We start from the raw sequence: 23,979 nt of genomic DNA, 5'->3' as shown, positions 1-23,979 counted from the left end.
ATTCATGAGCATTTGAATCCCAGAACCCATGCTGGAGAAGTATGGGTAGATGCGGAGGCCCTGTGCTCTGAGGAGGGCCGCCACAGCGTTCATGAGCCTGGTAAAGACCATGGGGGCCGAGTTGAGGCCAAATGGAAGGACTTTGTATTGGAAATGGTAGTCCATGATCCTGACTGTAGGAAACAACGATGGGGCTGCCAAATCGGGACGTGTTCAGGTCCAAGGAGCACATCCAGTCCCCCCTGTCCAATGCCTCAGCTATAAAAGCTGGCGTAACCATCTTGAATTTTTGCAGGGGTAGGGAGAGGTTGAGGGTGGAAAGGTCCAGCACAACTCTCAGGCCCACCTGGTTTTTCTTCTGAATGGCGAAAATCCTGGAGAAGCCAAAGCCTTGCTGGGAGGCTCGGACTTCCTCCACTGCCTGGCTCTCTACGACCGACCGGATCTCCGCCAAAAGAGTTGCTGTACCAACCTATGGGAGTGGAGGATGGAGGAGAGGCTGGGATAGGAAGACGGTACCCCGTGAATACTACGGAGAGGATCCAGGGGTCCACGAAATTCTGGGGCGAAGAGCAAGCCTCCCCCCAAACCGGAGACACGTGGACCCAGAGGGGCGCATCATGCCTGCTTTCCCGCGGAGGCTGACGCTGAGGAGGGGGAGTGGAACAAGCCATTACCCGCCCCCCTTTTGTTGTTTGCGCCGGTTCAGAGACGGCGAGCAGTCCGGCTGCATGGATCTGCATTCCTGGAAGCCGCGGAACCCTCCATATGTACGACCCTTTTCCGAGTGCTGCTGAGATTGGGTGTACGATTTGGGCATGGTCTTTGTAAGAATGGATAAAGACTTTGCGGTTTGTGAGCTCTTCTTCTTCTTGTCCAGCTCTTCGTCCGTAGAGGAGTGGAAGAGGTCCCTCCCTCGAACGGTAGATCTAGAATGCGCTCCTGGGCATCCGGGTTGAATTTTGTTGCCCGTAGCCAGGCTTTTCACCTCTTGTCCGTGGCAATACAGATGGCACAGCCTGAGGTATTGATATGAGCCACTGTGGATTCCATGAGGTCATGCACCACGAGCTTGGCTTCTGCTAGCCCCCCCTTAAAGCGTGATTGGCACTGGGTGGGGAGTTCCAAGAGGAAGTCCGCAATTTCCCGCCATAACAGTTGGTTGGTGGCAGCCAGCATGGCATCTGCGTTGGCTTGACGCAGGTGCAAGGGGGCGTTGGAGTAGATGATCTTGCCGTATGCCTCCAAGATCTTCTCCTCCTTGCCTAGCAGCGCCGCAGAGGAGGAGGCTGAGGACGACTGAGGCTTGGAGTATAGTGAGGCCGCAGCAATCACTGAGGAGTGTGGCTGAGGATAGGTCGAGAGCAAGAGTGTATCCCCCTCCATCTGCCTGTGGCGTCCAGGCGTCAGTTGACCGGCTGGACCAAGTGGGGCTTGAACCAACCCTTCTTGGCCAGGGAGACTACATCAGTTTGCAGAGGAATCCCTGTGTTGGCAGTGGGGCGTCTCAGGAGGACTTCAGCCAGAACCCCCTCTGCCGGCTACTCGACCTCGGGTTGGATAAGGCCCAGGTACTCCGCCAGGCCAGCAAGACGTTCATGGAAGGCCCTGGCTGAGGATGGCGTGTCCGGATCCTCCTTCTCGTCCGTATCCTGCGGATCTGGAGGATCTTGTGGAGGAGGAGTAGTAGATGGCGCTGGAGGCTGGGGTACAGGGACCGCAGCCTGAGGCTGAGGAGGCGGCAGAGGTTGCAGAGTTGGCTGTGGAGCCAGCTGCATAAGGGCCTGGGGGCCCGATGGAGGCATCTGTGGTGCCGTTAGCATGGCAGGGAGGACTTCCCCGACTGCCTCTTTGATGATAACCCCCATCTGAGGAGACCTCATGAGGCCGAGAAACTTCTCGAAGAGCACCTCCTCACTGGCCAAAGAGGTGGCAGGGGGTACTGACAGAGTAGCGGGGGGCTGCTGGAGTCGCTGCGTACCCTGTCCATATAAATGTTTTGCCCTGCGCAAATGAAGGGTAGACTGTAGACCACGTACCTGGTTGAGGCCAGTCCCACCTTGACACTCATTGTTCGCCGAATTCGTGGAATGGTGTCGGACGGGGGCGCATTTCTGGCGTGGCAGCCATTTTGTTGAGCTGCCTGCCATGTGCCTGTGGCGTGTTGTTCCGCCCACTGGGCCCGGCCTCATCCAAGACTCTTGCGTGTGGATCACGAGGCCTGCCCTGCTCCGCGGGCCTCGTCCCGGTAGGTGACACACCCTCGACCCGGGGGTCGGTTGGCGCCCCCTTGGACTTATTGCTGGTGTTAGGGCGTAGCCCCTCGGCCATTGTGTCGGTGTTATGGCTTAGCCCCTCGGGTGTAGACCCGGTACAAGAACCTTCCGGTCCCTCAACACTGCGCCCGGGAGGATCTGAGGATCCCTCAACCCGAAGGCCGGTAGCTGTAGCAGCCTCGGTGCACAAGCCGGTAGAACAACCTGGCCGGTCCCTTCCGCGTGGGAGAGTCCCCAGGAAGGAGTCTCCCTTGCGGGGTGCGCTAGAAAATATCGGCCCTACCTTGGGCCTGGTTCGATGCTTCACGAAGTTCTTGAGATCCTCTGGAGGTGACTTCTGGAAGAGCTCCATCCACCTGGCTAATCTGTTCTTCAGCGCCTTCGAGGACAGCGAGTCACACGCCGAACGTGGTCTGGGCCAAGGCAACCTAGGCAGAGGGCATGGGGTTCTGAAGTTGGGAAGAGCCCGTCGCAGGATGCACACCTGCTGAACCCTGTAGAAGTCGACATGCACTGGGGAGGAGTGTGACGCCTGAGGACCGAGTACCTGAATGATAGAAAAGACAAAAAAGAAGTATCCGCGTGTGGAATTACATGGCCGAAGCCAAACCCAGGAGTGCTTGTGAATTCGACCCGTTCCCGTCAGTGCAGAAAAGGGGACTGAGACGTGGCGCCGGAGGGCGGAGTCAGGGCAGCATATGCTCCCTGGGCCGTACCCCCGCGTGCCTCTAAATTTAAAGGGGAAGAAGGTTTTTTCTGGTGAAAAAGGTTCCGTCTCCCGTCCCTTCGAACGGACGCCCATCCAGTATGGACGAAAGGGGACAGGACGTAAGAGTATGATAGGCATCATGTTCTCTGGCGTCTTTTCGATGAGTTGAAAAGAGGACTCCCTCCTGGCAGGCAGGGATACTCTTGCCTTTGGGGCCGTGCCCTGTGGATCCGCCTCGGCGGCCTTCGTGAGGGACGCCACCACTCCTTCGATGGAAGGGGCTTCGTCAGATGTACCTGGGCCTTCACGGCCTTGGTCGAGTCTGAGGCCTTCACCTTAGGTGGAGGGTCTGAGTCCCGCTCCCCCTTGGCCTTCTCAGTAGGGCCTGTCTGGCTCTTCCCCAGGAGCTTACCCAGATGGTCCAACTTCCTCTTCTTAGAGGAACCTGAGCATTGGCTTGTGGTCGAAGGCGCCAGAGATGCTGTACTAGCCCTGGCCGCCGCGGAGCCCATAGCAACGATTCTCCCTTTGGCAGTGGACTCGCGGTGCTTAGCCTTATGTTTGGCCCCCGTGGGAGGGGCGCCCTCAAAGGTCTTAGAAGACCACTCAACCTTCTTCTGGGCAGGGGAGGCATGCTGCCGGGACTCACCCAGAGCAGGTGCCTTGGCCTGCAGCCACTCGTTTGGATGCCTGCATCAGTCGTTCAGCATGAGGGGCTCCATCTCCTGACAAGACGCACAGTCCTCCTCCACGTGCGTCGGGTCAGAGTGCCGGCAGTAAAGGCACAGGGAATGTTCCTTGTCCGAAAAGACATTCCGTAGGTTGCAGCCGAGGCAAATCTTGAAGGGAGGCGCTGAGTCCTTCTCATCCGCCATGCCCAGGCGGCGTAGGCCTTGAAGAAGCTTCTGGAATCTTCCAGGAAGAAACTCGAGGGGCACTGAAGAATCCGAAAATGGATCCCCGTTAATCGGAAGGTAGATCGATGGAGCTTGAGGCTCGATTGACCAAAAAAATAGAGCAAAACTCTTAGAAAAATCGCTAAACGCAGTAAAGGCTTGAGAGCTAGCATGTAGACTTCCAACACTTGAACGTGCGGTAAAAATCTGAAGATGGCTGCCAGAGGAGGGGCTTAGGTAGAGGACAATCATTGGCTGGGGGCAGTAAGCACCATTGATCAGTGATTGGTTGTTAGGAGAAAGACAGTTCAAAAGTGAAACTGATTTTTTCTTTACCGAGGATTCCCAGCCTGACGACAGGGAATATTCATGAGCATGTGAATCCATGCCAGACCCCATGCTGGAGAACATTAATATAAAAGTTAGGATTCAGTTCAACAAGAGCAATAAAGTAGGTGAGTAAACCTTTGCTTATGCTAAACATATTCCAGCACACTGAGTGATGTCATTTGAAGTCAGTATTAGCACTTATTTGTAATCACCATTACAATATTGAGTTTCAAGGAAAGAAAAGTTAAAGTCAGATCTCAACATACTTGGTAAGTAATAGTTTATGATTCTCCCAGAGGGATGCAGGCAGTCTTTTATCCTAGCAATAATAGCGCTCAACAATTAAAACCTGAAATGGAACAAGCACTGTCATAGCCAATAGGTTCAGAAGAGACGCCTTTAGGGAGCTAAAATAGCCAAAGTCAATGTGCTAGTTCAATGTTCTGATGCACTCTTCTTAGAGCAATGTTTTTAAAATAGTCAGTAGAAAAATCACAGAAGCTCAAGCTCACAGAAGCTCAAATGGAGCCACCTTGAAGAAGCACAAGCTGGGAGGCCAGTGCAGATGAGTTGAGATCAACTCAAAAGGGTTTAAAATACTACTCCACAAGCTAGGAAGTTCACAAATGGCAAAAGTTAGATGTACCCCAAGCCCCACAGTACCTGAGAATTGAAGAATTGGTTCCAGCTGGATGCCTTCCTGTTGCATTGTAGCAGACCCTTGTTCCTGGCCCTTGGTCATGGTGACCAAAGGGAAGACGTCTGGTGCGCTACTGCGGCAGCACTCGAGAGAGAGGTACTCTGCAGCAATGGATTCTCTGTGATTCAGCGGCCTTTTGTGGTTTTGGCCCCTTTTACTCTGCGACAAATAGAACAAACAACTCTGGTTGGAGGTTACTTGATCCCTCCGTCGTGGACTATGGTGAGGGGACTCTGGATGAAGATGTCCCGCTTCTATAGGGTCCTCTGGATTGAGTCAAGGTTTTGGCCGGATTCACACTTCCGAATATAATGCACTCTATGATGGCCAGGGGTCCCTGGGCATTGTGATTCTGCAGCCTTGGAAAGTAAAGTCGGGGGTCACAACAAAATGAAGTTTGTCTCAAGGCTAGTTGGTCCCTGTTAGGCAGAATTATATGCAGTACCCTTTGGGAACACTACACACAATTAAGACTACAAGTGACAGTACAATTTCACCTTTGGTACAAGCCTGTACTACACAGTTATAGTGGTAGCAGTAGCGGAGCAGCCAGACCTATCTCAAGAGTAAGTGAGCAGTACAAATAGTTACACAAAGGACAGCAATTACTATGATTCAGGCAAACACTGACTCAAGGTTTCTAAGTAAAAGAATATATATTTATTTACTCAACAGTTGTATAACATTTCACTATTCTAAGCAAATTCAAAATCACAATCATAAATAGACCACACCACTTCCCTTAAATTCCAGACAAGTTAAGCTCACAAAATGAAGTGGGAGCAAAATGGCACTCCAGCAATTTAAAAGGGAGGGAAAGACAAAGGTATTAGAAATTAGGCAAAACCAACAGGTAAGTACTCAGGGCAATTGAACAAGAGAGACTACAGTGAGGAGATCATCTAGAAAAGGCTTAGGGCCAAAGTGAATGGGTCAAAAGCCTTTTGCACAAGTTCACACAGTTCAGGATAGTTTGCGTAAAGTTTGTGGCACATATTCCGGACGGGGTTGGTTGGTTGAAAAGTTAGTTCAAAGAGAAGAGAAGGACAAGCCCTCGGTTTGGAGAAAGATTTCAAACACTTTCACCACGGCTGGGCGAAACGCACAACCGGATTTGCACAGTACCTTAAAACGGAGAGGGGGCTGTAGCTGAGGCAGACGTTCCTGCAGGCACACGGTTCCTGAAGCAACTGTCGGACTGATCAGAAGTAGGAAGGCTGGAGGGTCCTGCACTACCCAGGGAAGAAACCAGCAGCTGTGCCAAAAAACGAATAAAAGGTGCGCTCCTTAAAAGCCAAGCAGGGTCCGACCTTCCTGGTTATCCAGCCCACTGTAGCTCTGTACAGCGCATTCGACCAGAGGAGGGGTCCTGGCTTGTAGTTTGGGTGAACTGCTTGGTCCCACCAGCTCAAGGGAAGAAGTTTCCTGGAGGATCTTCTCTGTCGTCGGATTTGAAGATTCGGACCTGCAGCAGGGCTTCACCGGGCAGTTCAGTCTTTGTAGGGGTCCTCTTCTTCCAGTTCCTCGTTGGTTCTTTCGTTAAAGTAGCGACTCTGCCTTTCCAGTTCCAGAGACCTGGTTTTTATGCAGTTTTCCCCCATTCATACAGCCTGGCTGTCAATCACACAGCAGGGTGGCTGGCCTGGCAAGGTTTGGCGCCCAGAGTAAACGTGAAAGACTTTAACAAAAAGAAATGGCAATTAAACCCAGCCAGAACCAAAATAAAATGTATTTGGTCAAGCGGGTTTATGTTCGAGGCTACTATAATAGCCTTAAACATTACCACGTTTATATAACCTAATCGCGGTAGAAAGGTTAGGGTAGATACCACTGCCACCAGCCAAGTCTTAAGGTTAAGAGAGCGAAACAAGGCTCCAAGAGGCACAGACAAAAAGGGATAAGAGTTAACCCTTTCCAATACTCCATGTAAGATGGGTTGCACTGGGTCTGTGGTTTAAAGTGACTATATAAAGTTAATGGCAACTTTACATGTTTCTGGGGGACAGTAGTCAGCCCCAGAAAAATGGAGCCAGTACGAAGTCTGAAAGACAACCCTGTGTCACTGCAATGAAGGTGCAGTGTAACACACAAAAATTGGTGCTCCTGGAGTAGGTGAGGCTCCAGAGCCCAAGAACGCACAAAATGGTAAAAACACACATGGCAAAACACATGTAAGAGTGGGAAAAAGGCTCACACTCTTACCAGGTGAAAAAAGTAAATCCTAGAAGTCCAGCAAAGCTGCTGAGGGACTCAGTATGTAAGGGAAATTAGCCATTTATGAGAATTTTCCCTAACAGTCCCACCAACACAAGGGAGGAAGTCGCCCCTTGCAGGTCTTTCCAGTCGAAACGGAAAAGTGGTCCGCACAGCTGCAGGGCATCACCAAGCACTTTGCGGTGCAGGAGGGTGCTGCTGGCATCTCTTCACGTCTTCTTCATCCTCCAGTGGTCGACTCTGCCTCTAGTCACAAAAACCTTGCCTTTAAAGCAAGTTCCCATTCATTCACAGCCAGCCGGTCAATACGAACTGGTTTCACTGAGGCACACCTAGAGACAAAGGACAGGGGGGTTTTCGGGACCCTCCCTCACTTCCTGCCTTTCCAGACTCACTGGAACCTGGGCGGGCTTCAGGGCTGCAGCTCGCCAAAGGCAAAATGCACAAAGGACTCAACCCTGATTCAAACAACAGAGTAAAAGCCCAGAAAGAACTAACTGACAAGAAATGGTGAAAAAAGAAGAAAGGGGCCATTTTGGGAAAATTGTCACCCTTGGGCGCTGTACTGCAGCTGAGAAATAAGCCTGCAGATACATGGCACAAAGCTAGTAAAAGAAACCACTGTCACCAGCCATTCAAGTTAGTTAGTGTAACAAAATGTTCCATGAGAAATGGGATAAGGAGTTACTATGTAAACCCCCAGAACTCCACATAGGGTGGTGTGTGCTGGACCCACAAAAGAAAAGTAATTAAGGGAAAAGTTACCTTACTATTCCTGGGAACAGTAGTTCACCCAAGAAAATGTATTTAAACATTACTCTCAGTGTCACTGCACAGAAGGTGCAGTGTGTCACCATACAAAAAGCATGTGCCTATGGAGTTTACCAGACTCCACTAAACAGTAAGAAAACAAATATCCTAGTCAGAAAAACACATAAGCGAGTGGGGGAAAAAGTCACACTCACTCAGGATTAAACATTCAAAAGCCCTGAGTCCAGCAAAAGTATTTTAAAAGGAATTGGCACAGAAATTAAAACTCTCCCTAACAAGGAGCCAGCATAAAATACTATAACATACACATTTCGAGTCCCCAACCCAAAGCACCTACTTGCATTAACAGTACATTACTGATATACGTTTGTCATAAGCATCTGTATTTTTCAATAACACATGTTTAAGAATGGTCAATAGTCACAAGAATAATTGAAATAATTGTGCTCTGCATCAGTACCCAAGTGGAACTTAGATGATACACTTGCGTCTCACACTGGTTCCCTTTTTCCCCCAATAGACCAATTCATGATTAGCTCTGCATGTTTTTTAGTGCAAAGGATTGAAATCTGAAGTAGGAGTAATGAATTAGCGATTATAACTTAAGAAATCGAGGTCAAATATAAAATACAATTTCTTACCGGTTATCTTTCCCTGGGTACATTTGAGTATACTCCACTCTGTACTTTTTGGCAAAAAGCATGAAGGCATTCATTGGTCTTTTGCACTTGATGGGTGACATGGCACTTGCAGCAACTGGAGTCCCTGAGCTGTTGCTTTTTGCAGCTTTACTACAGAAATAATTGTAAGACAGCTGAGTACTTGCAGACATGCATTCTTGGGTGTAGTCGGATCTCTCAAAGTCTGGGCCGATAACTGCTCCCCTAGACACAGAAGCGCGACGTTGGCGTGCCATGCTGCTTAACACATACACTGCAGAAGAATCCATTGGTGTAAAATCATAGCTGAAACGACAAGAGAACACAATTCTAACTAAAGGTTAAGTTTATAAGCAATATTTAACCTTAAACTAATGGCACTGCCAGGCATGTTCTAAATATGCAAAGGTATGGAAGCGGGTATGACATGCATTACTCACCGTAATAGCATTTCTGATGATTGTATCTGCTCAGATTCGCATGCTGTGCATATGGTCCGACATCCAGTGGTAACCGCAGAGAATTGCATCTTGTCTTTCGAGGATTGAAAGGGGACGTCGGCATAGGCGTGTCTGTAACACTATCCCTAACGTGACATGTAGTATACCCAAAATCCCTCACACGCTGATGTCTCTCGGATTGTATTTTTTCTGCCATGAGGGAGCCCAAGGCTAACGTGAGTGAGTACATAAAAGAGAGAAAGTAGTAAGACGTCTATGTTCCTTCCACTCGAGCGGGGATGAAGGGTGGGCACATGTGAATCTAAGCAGATACAATCATCACAAATGCTATTACAGTGAGTAATGCATGTCTTCTGATGCTTGTTAATCTGCTTAGAATCACATGCTGTGCATAGACTTGCAAGCAGTACCTGGAGTTGGAGGTGGGTTGTGAGACGTAACAGTAGTGAAAAGATGTCTTCGTACTGCTTGTCCTACCGGAGAATCAGACCTAGAATGAGTGTCTAGGCAATAGTGTTTTGTAAAGGTGTGTATAGAACTCTAGGTTGCCGCTTTGCAAATGGACTCTAGGGGAACATTTGCAATGAATGCTATGGAAACCCCAGTGCCTCGAGTAGAATGTGCTCTAGGCTTGAAGGGCAGTTCTCTCTTAGCAAGAGTGTAACAGAGTGTGATGCATTTGTCTATCCATTTTGAGATTGCTGACTTGGAGACAGGATCCCCTTCTCTGCTAGCCGCCACTAAAACAAAAAATTGGTTTTGTCTTTCTCAGTGGTTTAGTTCTTTCCAGATAAAACATAACTGCTGTGCACACATCTAACGTGTGTAGGCTTCTTTCGGCGATGTTAGAGGGGTTCTGGAAGAAAGTGGGCAGTTCTATTGACTGGTTCACGTGGAGCCTGGAAATAAATGTAGGAGCAAATCGAGGGCGAGTGCGCAGAACCACCTTATCTCTGAACAGTAACAATGTGGTCAAGTACTAAAAGGGCCTGTAGTTCACTAACCCTTCTTATAGAAGTCATAGCCACTAGGAAGGCTGTTTTATAGGTAAGGTCTTTAAGACTTGCCTTGTGCACAGGCTCAAAGGGGTACCCCCATGAGTCTAGTCAAAACCACATTTAAGTCCCATCCGGGAGCTGGGTTTGAAATGGGGGGATGAATCCTCTTAAAACCTTCCATGAAAGCCTTGATAACTGGTATTTTCCACCACAAGACCTTTTGTTGTGACGTAGTGTAGGCTGAGAGAGCAGCTAGGTGCACCTTCAGGTAATTAAAAACCAGGCCTGAATCTAGTAAGTGAGTTAGGTACAATACAATGTGAGTAGGAGACAAGTAAATGGGATTGACGCCCTTGGCCTTAAACCAGATAACGAAACGTTTCCATTTACTGGAATAGCAATATTGGGTGTTGGGTTTCCTCGCTTCTCTGAGTAGGTCCATACATCTCTGAGGGAGCAGAAGGTGTTCGAACTCTATGACCTCAGGAGCCTGGCCGCTAAATTGAGAGTTTGCGGGCATGGGTGCAGTGTTTCTCCCCTGTCCTGAGATAACATGTTGTATGGGCAGGGCAGTTTCATAGGAGGAGAGAGGGACATCTCCATCATCAGATGAGAGAACCAGGGTTGGCGGGCCTTGTTGAGTAAGGGAGTCGGGGGGGGGGGGGGCGGGGGGGATTGTAAACAAATCTCCCTGACCATGCTATCCAGAGCCCGTTCCCCTTGCAGCGGGTCTGTGGGTACCTGGAGATGTAATCTTGGCATTGAGCATTCTCCGGAGTTGCGAATAAATCGATCTCTGGGAAGCCCCATTCTACGAAAACATTGGAGACGATGTCTGCGTGTAGTCGCCATTCGTACTCTACGGGCAGTGGGAAATCTCTGCTGAGTACATCTGCCAGAAGATTGAGTTCCCCTGGAACGAGTTGGGACAACAGGAACATCCTATGTTTGAGAGCCCATATCCAAATGTTTTGGGACAGTTTGGATAGCCCTGGAGAGTGTGTGCCTCCCTGTTTTTTCAGGTAGTACATGGCTGTGGTGCTGTCTGTCAAGATCAGGACTGTCATCCCCTGTAACTGTGTTTGAAAGGCATTCAGTGCTTTGAATACTGCTAGTAGCTTCAACAGATTTATATGGTTGGATGCTACTTGTGGGGACGTGCGCCGTCTGCTGAAGCAGGTGACCCCCCCTCCCCCACCCCGTGAGAGATGCGTTGATCGTGAGAGTGGCTTCTATTGCGGGGGTGGTGAAGGTCTTCCCCTTCAAGAGGTTTTCCCTCGATCACCACTGCAGAGAGAGAATGAGGGCTGGCGAGACACCTACCAGATCTTCCCATTGTCCGGTGGCCTAACACCACTGGTTGTTGAGCCACTCTTGCATGGGATGCATAGGCAGACGCGCCTGAGGAACTAAATAAATGCAGGATGCCATCATTCCTAACAGTCGCAAGGCTTTGCGTACCATCACTTCCCGACTGGCTACATACTGAGGGATCTAAAACAGCATGTTTTGAACCGTCTCGTTGGAGGGGAAGACAAGGCCGTCTTTCGTCCGAATTAGGGCCCCTAGACTGTTTGACTTGACTGGCGTCTAGGCTGGATTTCTTCTCGTTGATGGAGAATCCCAGACTGAATAAGAGGTCTATTGTCTTCTGCGTGTTCAATAGGCATGTTTCGTATGACTCCCCTGTTATGAGCCAGTCGTCAAGGTAAGGGTAAACTGGGACGGATAATCTGCGCAAGTGTGCTGCCGCTACTGCCAGTACCTTTGTAAATACACTCGGTGCCGAGGCAATGCCGAAGGGGAGTACCCTGAACTGATAGTGCCTGTCCTCTATCATGAACCTTCAGTATTTTCTGTGCGCTGGAAACATTGAAATATGAAAAGTATGCATCTTTCATGTCCAGTGTTGCCATGTAATCCCCCTGTTTCAACAGCGGGATTGCTTCCTGTAAAGTGACCATACGAAACTTTTGAGGTTTGACCAACTTGTTCGCTAGGCGCAAGTCTAGCACAGGGCGCATGGTGAGATCCTTTTTGGGTACAAGGAAGTACACTGAATAAATACCTTAGTTTACCTGTAGAATAGGGACGACTTCTTTAGCGTCCTTTCCTAGAAGGGTCTCCACCTCTTGTAGCAGGATCCGCAGGTGGTCCGGCGTCAGGGGTCTTGATTTTAGCAGTCTGAATTGGGGCTGTTGGGCAAATTCTATACAGTACCCGTGAGCGACCGTCTTGACTACCCACTGGTCTGTTGTTATCCCTCCCATGCAGAAAGGAAAGATGTTATACCCCCCCCCCGACCGGGGTGGCATGGGAGGGGGATCCGAAGATCATTTCAGACCAGAGGCCGAGGCGCCTCTGGGGTTGGAACCTCGTCCTCTACCATTACCACGCCGCTGCCCTCTGGGTGGATAAATGGTGGAGATATTAGACCCTTGTCCAGAATTCCAGATGTTTCCTGCATTATACTGGTTCTGGGGAAAATGAGATTGCCCACGAAAGGACCAGCGGGAGCCGCTTCCTCGCTGAGGAGAGGGTTTCTGGGTAATTTGTTGAAGGGATTTGGGTGTTTCATGTTCTTTCTTGGCTGTTTCCAGTGCATCATCTACTGCCTTGCCAAACAGGTTGGTCTCCTCAACGGGTTTGTTAATCAGGGCTGCTTGGGTCTCCGGCTTGAAACCGGAGTTCCTCAGCCATGCATGTCAATTGAGCAAGGTACCTTGTGCCAGGGTTCTTCCCGCTGTCTCTGCAGCATCCAGAGTGTTCTTGAGCACATTCTGGTTGACTTGCCTGCCTTCCGAAACGATGGCGAGCAACTTGGTCCGTGTAGGTTCTGGCACTTCATGAAGGCCTTCTTGCAGAAGGTTGCACTGGGCGTCTGCATAGCTAGCCAATAGTGTGGTGTTATTAGCTATTCGTGTGGAAAACGCAGCAGCAGCAGCAGTTGTAACTCTCTTTCCCAGTGCATATAGTCTCTTGGACTCCTTATCGGGTGGTGCCTGTCCTGTAAACAGGGGAACACCAGCCCGTTTTCTAGTAGTGGTAACCACTAAAGAATCCAGAGTGGCATGTCCCTTGATGTAGGCAGGGTCGGTCGGAGAAGGACGAAACAACTTTTCAACCCTAGGGTTCACCACCCTGGTTTGGACTGGCGTCAACATGGAAAGTGCCAATCTCCTCTTAACAGAGTTTAACAAAGGGACGGCCTGCCTTGCCGGAGGTTTTCCCTTGAGTATATCCTCCACCAAAGGAAAACGTTGGTGGTCCCCTTCCCCCCAACCACTCCCCACAATAGCTCCACTGCCCTTCATTGAGTCGGTAGATTCCCCAATAGTCCCTTCAGTAGCTCCCCCCGGGGTCAGCCCACAGCAAAACACTGCCTGTAACTGGGCCGCCATAAAGTAGCGCTCATAATTGGGCAGATTTAACCTTGGCGTTGGCGCCTAGAAACCCTCCTCCTTCCCTGATTCCACAGCAATTCCCACACTTGCTCATCCAGCATTTTAAAGAAAACCTTCTTGATTGCGTATGGTATGTTAGTAAAGTAATAGAGGAGTCTCGGGAGGAGGACCATTTTGCATAAGGCTGCTCTACCTATCAGTGAAAACAGCAGTCCTTTCCAAAATTGAACTCAATCCTCTATCCCCGAGAGAGCCCTGCCCGTATTATATGAAATGTCTCCTCAATGCTATGGAAAATCTGGAGGCCCAGATATCTAAACCAGTCAGGAAGTTACCTAGCACCTCTAGGAGGATTGGGAAGTTATCCACTGGGTTGCCAACATATAACAGGTCGTCGGCATATAAGGCATATAAGGAGATCACATGTCGCACCCCGCCCACCAAGATACCTGCCCCCTACCATCTCCTTCCTGAGATATCTCACCAAGGGTTCCACTATCATCGCAAACAATATTGGGGAGACCGAGCACCCTTGCCCCGTCCCTCTACTTAGTGTCCATCGCTGTGACACCCAGCTGTTAGTTTTCCCTCTAGCCATTGGCTCACTGTATAAGAGCCATAAGGAACAAGTTACTTACCTGTAACTGTTGTTCTCCAGCATGGGTCTGGCATGGATTCACATGCTCATGAATATTCCCCGTCGTCAGGCTGGGAATCCTCGGTAAAGAAAAAACCAGTATCAGTTTCGTTTCTGATCTGTCTTTCGTAGTAATAACCAATCACTGGTCTCTGCGTCATACTGACCACAGCCAATGGCTGCCCTCTACCTAAGCACCACCTCTGGCAGCCATCTTCAGATTTGGAAGCACGTGAAGTGGCAGTATGACCAAGTGAAGAGCCGCAGAGGGGTAGGCGGGAGGGTTCGCATGTGAATCCATGCCAGACCCATGCTGGAGAACAACAGTTACAGGTAAGTAACTTGTTCCTTCTCCAGCATGGGGTCTGGCATGGATTCACATGCTCATGAATAAAGAATACATAGCAGTACACACATGCACAACCACGGGAGGTGGCAAAGGCTCAACATTAAGCATCACATCAACTCAACATTAAGCATCTTACCTCCTCACCAGGCTCACCTCAGGCGAACAGGTTGCGCAGCACTGCTTGGCCGACCCTGGACTCCTCCCTGGAATCCCGGTCGACGCAGTAGAATTTCGTGAAGGTGTGCGTCGACCTCCACGTAGCAGCCCTGCATATGTCCAGCAGGGGCACACCAGATAGGAACGCCGTGGTAGCTGCGATCGCTCTGGTGGAATGGGCTCTCGGACGGCCAGGCAGCGGTCGGTTTGCCAACCGGTGACAGCACATGATACAGCCGGAGAGCCATCTGGAGATGGAAGCCTTCGAGAGAGCCTTCCCCTGATTGACAGGTCCAAAGTTCACAAAGAGTTGTGACGTCTTCCGAAAACCCTTCGTGCGGTCCACGTAGAACTTCAGCGCTCTAGCTACATCCAGCGAGTGCAAAGTCCTCTCAGCCGGCGACGAAGGCGACGGGAAGAACACAGGTAACACCAAGGGTTCGTTGAGATGGAAGTCCGACGGTACCTTGGGCATGAAGGAGGGGTGCGTCCTGAGCACTACCCTCGTGTCGTGGAAAGTCAAGTACGGGGCCTTGCAGGAAAGGGCCTGGATCTCTCCCACTCGTCGTGCGGAGGTGATGGCCACAAGAAAAGCTGTTTTCCACGATAGAAACTTCAACGGGGCCGAGTGCAGAGGCTCGAACGGAGGCCCCATGAGCTTGGTCAGCACCACGTTGAGCTCCCACGCCGGGGCCGGAGCCTTCACCGGCGGGAACGATCTGAACAGTCCCTTCATGAACTCTTTCACCAGACGATGAGACCACAAGGACGCCCGCCCCGTGGTTCTGGTGTATCGGGAGATCGCAGCAAGATGAATCTTGATGGACGCGTGTGCCAGACCAGCTTTGGCCAGCGTCAGCAGGTACGGCAGTACTTGGGGAGCCGTAATCCGTAGAGGGTTAATCTTCTGTGCGTGGCACCAGACAGAGAACCTCTTCCATTTGTGTCCGTAGCATTTAAGAGTCGAGGACGCCCTGGCCTTTGCAAGAACCTCTCTGCAATCGGCCGGTATGTCGTATCCTCCAAACTCTAGCGCTGCAGGAGCCAGGCCTGCAAGTTCAGCGACTTCGGGTCGTGGTGGAGGATGGCGCCTCCTTCCCTGGAGAGTAGATCCGCGTCCGCCGGCAGCTTGATCGGCGGGGACGCTGACAAGTCCAGAAGGTCCGGGAACCATATCTGCCTCGGCCACGCAGGTGCGACGAGGATCATCCTGCACCGTGACCTCTTGAGCTGGTTGGCGAGCCGGATTAGCAGAGGCAAGGGAGGGAACGCGTAGAGGAACAGGCCCTCCCAGGGGAACGAGAAAGCATCGCCCATGCTCCTCGTCTGGGGAAACCTGCTGGCGAACCTCCGGCACTTGGTGTTCGTCGCCGTCGCGAACAGGTCGATCTGGGGTGTGCCCCACCGTCGGAAGAGGCGATCCACCAGATCCTGCCGTAGTTCCCACTCGTGGCACGAGCGCAGCTCCCTGCTGAGTGAGTCGGCGATGGTGTTTTTTATCCCTGCCAGATGAAACGGCACCAGAAAAATCCCTTGGGCGACGGCCCAATGCCACAGGTCCTGCGCCTCCTTGGACAGCGCTGGGGACCTGGTTCCGCCCTGTTTCCTGATGTAAAACATGGTGGTGGTGTTGTCGGTGAAGATCCTCACCACCTTGCCCTTGAGGGACGGAAGGAAGGACCTGAGGGCCCAAAACACTGCACGGAGCTCCAGGACGTTGATATGCAGGGACTTCTCCGTCGGGAGCCAGAGTCCCCTTGCGTGCAGATTTTCGGTGTGCGCTCCCCACCCTTCCAGGGAGGCATCCGTGGTCACAGTCTCCTGGTGGGCTGGGGTCTGGAAGTCCATGCCCGCCGTCAGATGCGCGCGGGTGCCCCACCACCGTATCGCTCGTCGGAAACTCTCGTCGAGCTTGATCCTTTCCTCGAAGCTGCCCGTCGTCTGGATCCAGCGCGCATCCAGGAATTCTTGCAACGGGCGCATCCGGAGCCTGCACATGGGAATGAGGTAGATGCAGGAAGACATCATCCCGAGGAGGGACTTGATGGACCTCACTTTGGCCGCGTCGGCCACCAACATCCGTTGCACCTTGCCCAAGATGGTCCTGGTCCTCTCCTCCGACGGGGAGGCCAGAAGGGACACTGTGTCGAGCCTCGCTCCCAGAAACAGTGCGACTTGCGCGGGCACCAGGTGGGATTTGGCGTAGTTCACGGAGAATCCCAGGTCCGTGAGGAGTTGGACGGTCCTTGCCGTGTGGACCACGGCGAGCTCCCTCGTCTTGGCGCGGATGAGCCAGTCGTCCAGGTAGGGGTAGACATACTTGTTGGCAGGCCGTAAGTCCAATACTGGGCGCATTGTCAAATCTTTCTTTGGCACAAGGAAGTAAGTTGAATAGATACCCTTGTTTACCTGGTGTCCTGGGACGAGTTCTATCGCGTCCTTTTCTAGCAGAATGGCGATCTCCTCGAGAAGGATCTTCTGATGTTCTAAGGAGTGTATTCTTTGTCGTGGAGGGTGGTTCCGGGGACGCTGCAGTAATTCTATACAATATCCTGTGGACACTGTTGACAGCACCCATCTGTCTGAGGTGATCCCTTCCCAAGCCTGGGTGAAGTTGGAAATGCGTCCCCCTACTGGGGTTGCGTGAGAAGGGACCCTGAACTGAGCATCACTGCTTTGGTGGAGGCGTGCCACCTCCCTTGTTGGGGCTGCCTCTGCCTCTTCCACGACCTCTCTTGTTACCCCTGCCGTAACTTTGGGTAGACTGCTGGTTGTTGTTCCATTGTGTACCCTGTCCTTGGGCATAGTTGCCTCTTTGTGAATTTTGGCCGCGTGGGCGACGAAAATTACTGTTCCCCCTCTGGTTAGGGGGTTTGTTGGTAAGCTGGCCAAGGGATTTGAGAGTCTCGTACTTGGCATTTTTAAGTGCGTCTTCGACCGCTTTCCCAAACAATAGATCGGGTTCCACCGGCTTGTCTATTAATGAAGCCTGGGTTTCTGTTTTGAACCCCGACTGCCGTAACCACGCATGTCTTTTGATAACACTACCTTCTGCTATCAATCTTCCTGCGTTGTCTGCGGCGTCGAAAGTTGCTTTTAATATGCAACCAGACACGGCTCTCCCTTCTGCCGAGATCCGAGCCAACTGGCCCTTTAACGGTTCAGGAGCAGAGGCTATGAGCGCCGCGACCTCTTCCCATTGATGGCAGTTGTAACTTGCCAACAGGGTGGTGGAGTTTGCAATCCTTGCTTGGTAGGCGGACGTTGAGGCTATCTTCCTGCCAAACCCGTACAGTCTTTTGCTCTCCTTGTCGGGAGGAGCTTCTGACGACGATAAGGGTGTCCCAGCCCTCTTTTCCGAGTGTTGGTAACCACTAGGGAGTCTGGTTTAAGATGTCCTCTTATATAAAGAGGGTCAGACTGGGCTGCCCGAAAAAGTTTTTCGACTCTGGGGTTGACGGCTCTGGTGAGGTTAGGATTCACCAGGGATGGATCTATTCTACGTTGGATGGATTTAAGGATAGGGATGGTCTGAGCGACCGGCCTCCTCTCTCCCACCAACTCTTCTGCAAAGTCCCTTTCCTCCTGTACACCGTGGGTGTCGATGTGAAAATGTTCTGCTGCGCGAGCGAGAACTTCATTAAGGAGGGGCTGGTTATCAACTGGCGAGTCGGTAACTCGGGCTTCGCTTTCTACCGGGGAATCTACTCTGTAAATTTCCTGTTCATCTTCTACCTCCTCCAGGTCCTCATCATCCGCATAGTATTCAGTCCCGGTTTGTTCCTCCATAATTGTAAACTCCTGGTCCCCTTCAGGGAAAGGCTGTCCTTGGTATCTGGGGTGTGGAGTAGAGTATGGAGTAGAGTAAGGCTGCACCTCGAAGGGTTCAGGTCTTTCGAACCAGGCCTTTTTACTTAGGGGGATAGGATCAGAGGAGCCTGAGGGTGTGGCCCCTTGAGGGTCATACGAAAGGAAATGTTCTGGGTTTTTGTCATAAAAATCAGCTAAGGAAGACATCCTTGACATGACCCTGTCTATGTCTTCACTGGACCATTCTTTGGAACAGGGTATGACTTTAGTAGGCAACTTAGAGGACTTATCAAGGGTACCCTTGCTGGATGTTGATGTCCCAGTAGATTTATGTTTGTCTGTCTGCTTAGGGTGGAAGGATGGTCTTACAGGAGTGGAAGGCTGTGCTTTCCGCTGTTTCCCCCCCTCCCCGTGCGTGGAAAAATGTTTTCCCTGCCCCTTGGAGGCCCCAGAGACTTTCGACGCCTGGCGTCGAGGGTCTGGAGAGGTATCTTGTTTCGAGCGTGGGGCCTCGCTGGTGTTAACTGCGGCCTCGGTCTCCTGGAGCGCGGCCTGGGGGTGGAAGTCGTCTTCGTCTTCCGACGATCGAACTTCCGTTAATCTAGGGAGCGAGGCACTCTTGGCAAGAGTGGATGATTGCCTTGCGTCATGAGGCGATCTCGATCGAGAGCGCCCAGAGGACACCGAGTCGGACCGTTCTATCTGTGCCTCTTTCCGAGAAGTCGACGTCGTCGAAGTTCGGTTGGACTTAGTGTGCTTAGTGTGTGTAGGGTGTGTAGCGCTTGCGTCGCCGGGGGTCTTCCCCATAGCCGCCCTGCCGGACAACCTTCCGAGGTCAGGGACCTGCGCTCGGCAGTCTTTCGACGCCGTAATGCCCTCGCCGTCCGAAAGTACGGCGTCGCTGCCATCGCTGAAGGCGCCCTCCGCTGCCATGGCCGTCTGCCTGGCGTGGTGGGCCCAACGCTTTGTCGAACGGTCCTTAAGTGTCTTAGGCTTAAACCTACTACACGCTCTGCAGGTCGCTTCGGGGTGGTCCCTCGGCAAGCAGAGATTGCACGTGGCGTGCCCGTCGACCCAAGGGTATTTGCGGTTGCACTTGGGGCAGAATTGGAAAGGGGTACCCTCCATACGCACCTTGAGGCAGCGGGCTGGTAAGTGTAGGAAATATATAAGGTGTACCTATATACCAAGAGTGAAGAGTATGTACCACCCCCCACTCTCCCTACTTGCAGGGCGGAGGCCAGCGGCCTACTAGGCCCGGGCCGAGGCCAGCGGCCTACTAGGCCCGGGCCGAGGCCAGCGGCCTTCCGAGGCCCAGATCCGTCGTGCAGCAGCCGACGGTCGATGTCTTCTCCAGCCGTCGTCGAGGGTCGACGTTGGGGTGGGGAAGGATGTCAATAAATAATTTTAATCTTTTATAATTAGCAAAAGTATGGCTAAGGCCAGGGGACTCCGCAAGATGCTTCCGACCAGTATGGCGGAAAAAAACAATCTGAGGATCCCAGACGCGTGAGGGACCTTGGGTACAGTGGACGTCACACTAGGGATAGTATTACTGGCACGCCTGTGTCGACGCCCATTTTCGAGTTTCGAAAAACAAACTGTAATACTCTGCAGCTTCCACTAGATGTCGGCCTATGCACAGCATGTGATCTAAGCAGATTCCACAAGCCTCAGAAATATATATATATATATATCACACTTTATACTTTTCAGATTCTGAGGTTGCAGAAAGGACATTTTTAAAGAAGGAAATGGGTTAAGCAGGTTCTCAGTATGTGTGAGGACAACTAAATCTTTCAATGAAATCTAGACAAGCCTTTCCCAGCAATAACAGTCTAAAACAAATTACCAGCTATCAGGGACAAACAACATCCAAGTCAATGGGCTTGAAAGACCGCCAAAGTCTGAGCACAGTCTATGGAGCTGAGACATTTCTTAGATGAAAAGTCTTGCACAAAGTTAGAGAGTTTGTGGAGGAATCACTTTTAGGGTCACAAGCTGTTAAGCCTGTGAAAAGCAGGGTCTGAATCAAGTCTAAAAGGTAAGCCACTTCAAGTCTCAACTGAGAAAAGCACAGCTCAAAGACACTGGGGTAAGTACCCCAAGTCTAAACAGTACCTCTAGTTTGAAGAAGAGTGGTCCAGATGGATTCTGCCCTGTTGCAGCGAAGAAATTCTTGGGTTCCTGAGCCTCAGTTGTGGGGACAAGAGGGAGGACATCTGGAGGGCTCCTGCGGCAACAATTTGGAGGTCGTCGGCAGCTACGGGCTCTTTTTGGTTCAGCTGCACTTTGCGGTTTCAGCGCTCGGTAAACAGCACCGGTGAGGATCTCAGAGACCGGTTGTGCTTCCTTCACTCCTCGAGTCCTGCACTCTGGTGAGGGGACTCGAGATCTTGACGTCCTACTTCTGGAAGGTCCTTAGGAGACTCCTGGAACTTCTGGCCGGATTTCAGACGTTGCACTCGGCTACGGATTTCTCGAACCCCTGGCTCTCGGTTCTTGCAGCAGCGAAGAAGTACAGCCAGTCGGGGAAGATGGTCCAGTGGAGTTTGTCTTGGGGTTAGTTGGTCCCACTAACCCAAGGGAAGAAGTCATCCCTTCCCGGCCTTATATGTCGAAGTAAAAAAGGAGTTTCAGCCCAGCAGCAGGATTTCACTGGGCATTTCAAAGGTCCAAGAGGATGCAGCAAGCTTCGTTCACAGTTTCTTCGTCGAGTGTTTCTCCCAGTGGTCGACTCTGACTCTAGCCCTAAAACCCTCAGCTTTTAAGCAGGTTTCTCCCATTCATGCACAGCCTAGGCTGTCAATCACAAATTAAAGGACAGCCAGCCAATCGGGACAAATGGGCTGAAGCCCAACAAAGGCAAAACGAACAAAGGGCTCAAACCTGGCTCCACGCACAGATTAAAACCCAAGAAAGACCTCACAAAAAGAAAATGGCGAAAAAAGACCAAGCCATTTTGACAAAAATGGACACCCATGGGTGCTATTCTGCAGCTGAGGATTCAGCCTGCGGTAGAAAAGCACAATGGTAGGAACATTAAACCAATTCCACCAGCCATTTAAAGTAGTGAGGGTTAACATAAAAATGTTACATGAGAATGTAGGATAAGGGGCTACTAGGTAACCCCCAGCACTGCACATAAGATAGTGTGTGCATGACCTGCAAAGAGAAAAGGTAAGTAAAGTCAATTTCACTTTACTATTCCTGGGTACGGTAGTTCACACAAGAAAAGGTATTTAAACCTTATGAGAAATCTAAAGGATTTCTGTGTGACACTGCACTGAGGGGGCTGTGTGTCACCATACACAAAGTAGATGCCTATCGAGTTTGTCAGACTCCAAAAACAGTAAAAACACATAATCCAAATCAGGTCCAAACACATGAGAGAGGGAGAAAAAGATCTCACTCACTGCAGTGTTAAAATTAAAAAGTCCTAAAGTCCAGCAAAAGAGCTGGGGGTCTCTAAGGTTAAAGGGAATTAGCACAGAAATGAGAATTCTCCCTAACAGCACCGGACCGGACTATTGCAACGGAAGCGGTCAATAGCCTTTAGACCTTTCCCAGGATGGCCTACACTCTCTCTTCCGAAGAAGCTGCTAGACACAAGAGAATGTTGAGGTGGGATCCCAGGAATAGCGCGTTCTGAGATGGCGCTATGCAGGATTTCTGATCATTTAAATCGAGAATGCCAGACCAGTCACGGTCTGGATGGTGTCTGTGGTGTGCTGGATTGCCAGCATGTGAAAAGCAGGATCGCATCAGCCAATCGTCTAGGCAAGGATAGATATAGATTCCCTTGCAATGCTGGGTGAACACCTTTGGGGCAGACTTCAGGCTGAACGGAAGGGGCCTGAACGGCAGGGCTTTGAATTGGTAATGTCTTCTCTGAACAACAAAGCACAGGAACTTCCCCATTCATCGCAAACAACGGATGTGGAAGTAGGCATCTTCCAAGTCGAGGGGCACCAGAAAATCTGCTTCCTCCAGTTGGTCGAGCACATGCTGCAAAATTACCCATCCTGAATGTTTGGGACTTGAGGAATTTGTTGAGGAGTTGCACTTTACAATGGGTCTCCACCTTCTTAACGTCTTTCGTACCAGAAAGTATCGGAGTACACTCCGGAGCCGTTGAGGGACACGCTCTATTGCCCCTTTATTTAGCATGGCTTGGACCTCCATTAGTAGCTGTGCTACGTGATGTTCTTGTCTGGTAACGGGAGGAATGTGAGGGCATTGGTCATGGGTCTGCACTTAGAAATATTAATCGCGTTATAAATAAACTATCATATATATATATATACACATCATATATCGAACTCCAGAGAGTACCACTGATCAACAGATTGGAATAGCCAGCCTCCCTCTGGGGTGCGGAAGTGAGGGTGTGGCTCTGTGCCGCGTCAGGCTTGCTTTGGCATCTGCATTCTGGATGGTGGAGCGCCACAACGCTGGTTGCCACTTATGTAAGCCTGTGAATGTCCCCTATATGTCTCCAGGGTGGTTGAACGGGAGGGCTGGTGATAGGGTGAGGTGAACCCTTTGGTGGACCGACACTTTACCTTTAGAGGAGCAAAAGGATGGCCTCCTTTGTTTGAGAGTGCCCAATGAACTTGCTGTCTTGGTGCCCGTTTTTATGGCCTGCAGGGAGTCAATTGCCTTTCCGAAAAGGTTGTCACCATCGAATGGCATGTCTACCAACTTTGTCTGTACATCTGCACAGACGTTGGTGACCTTGAGACAACCTTGGCGGTGGAGGGCCACTCAATGGCCCATCTGCCGAAATCCTAGATCTGCGATGTCCAGGACAACAGTAATCACATGGTCGGAGGCACCCTCTCACTCGTGGAACAAATCTAGGGAATTCTGCCTTCTTGTCCTCTGGGAGGAAGTCGAGGATGGGTCCCAACTTATACCAAAGCTCTATGTCATACCTTGAGAGAATGGCTAAAACACTTGCAGCCTAGATAGTAGACGTCACCGTCGCGATGATGCACTTCCCATTCGCATCAAACTTCTTACCCTTCTGATCCACAGGAACCATAGAAAAGGAAGATGGATTAGAGAACCTTTTTCTAGCCACCTCAGAGGCATCGTACTCATCAGTCCTCTGTGTATCCTGGGCTGTGATAGTATCGGTATAAGTGTCCGTCTGGGCTGCCTCTTCCACGACAGAAGGAGCAACTGGCAGTTGTCGAGGGGTAGCGGCTAGATGAGACGGTGTCAGCCGGGCTCGGGAAGGTATTGGAGGGCTCCTTGATGGAGCAGGTATGGGCACACCCAGTAGACGCTGCTGGATTTCTGACACTAGCGTGTGGAGAGTGGTCAAAATGTCCATTGACATATCACTTGGTGCTGCAGGAGCCCATGCTGGTTCATGAAGCGAAGGGCTAAGAGGTTGAGATGGCTGGAGAGATGTTTGAGCCGCCTGTCGAGGCACTGCCAAAATGGGATCAGGCTCCCCCTGACAGCTTTCTTGGTCGGACTAAAAACCTGTTGGTAGGTTCTCCTCAGAATGACCTGAGGAGTGAATTAGTGGAACTGGGGATGACACTCGGGAGGTACCAAAGGAGACAGGGTGAAGAGTGGTGCAGCCTTGGTGGGGC

General features: G+C 51.0%; 1 protein-coding gene across 6 annotated transcripts in view; it reads right to left on the bottom strand.

The window, feature by feature from the left end:
- The window catches only part of HBP1 (HMG-box transcription factor 1), a 735,347-nt gene that overhangs the window by 252,154 nt on the left and 459,214 nt on the right, over positions 1-23,979 (bottom strand). For all 6 annotated transcript variants that reach the window (XM_069629135.1, XM_069629138.1, XM_069629136.1 and 3 more), the window contains one exon: positions 8,538-8,861. In XM_069629135.1, coding sequence (XP_069485236.1) covers positions 8,538-8,861 — 324 coding nt within the window. The remainder of the gene's footprint in view (positions 1-8,537; positions 8,862-23,979) is intronic.

The sequence above is a fragment of the Ambystoma mexicanum genome, chromosome 12 (genome assembly GCF_040938575.1).
Source record: "Ambystoma mexicanum isolate Mex_15411 chromosome 12, UKY_AmexF1_1, whole genome shotgun sequence".
In the NCBI taxonomy this organism is placed as follows: Eukaryota; Metazoa; Chordata; class Amphibia; order Caudata; family Ambystomatidae; genus Ambystoma; species Ambystoma mexicanum.
Note: the sequence above shows the minus strand (reverse complement) of the source record. Positions and strands in the feature narration are given on the sequence as shown.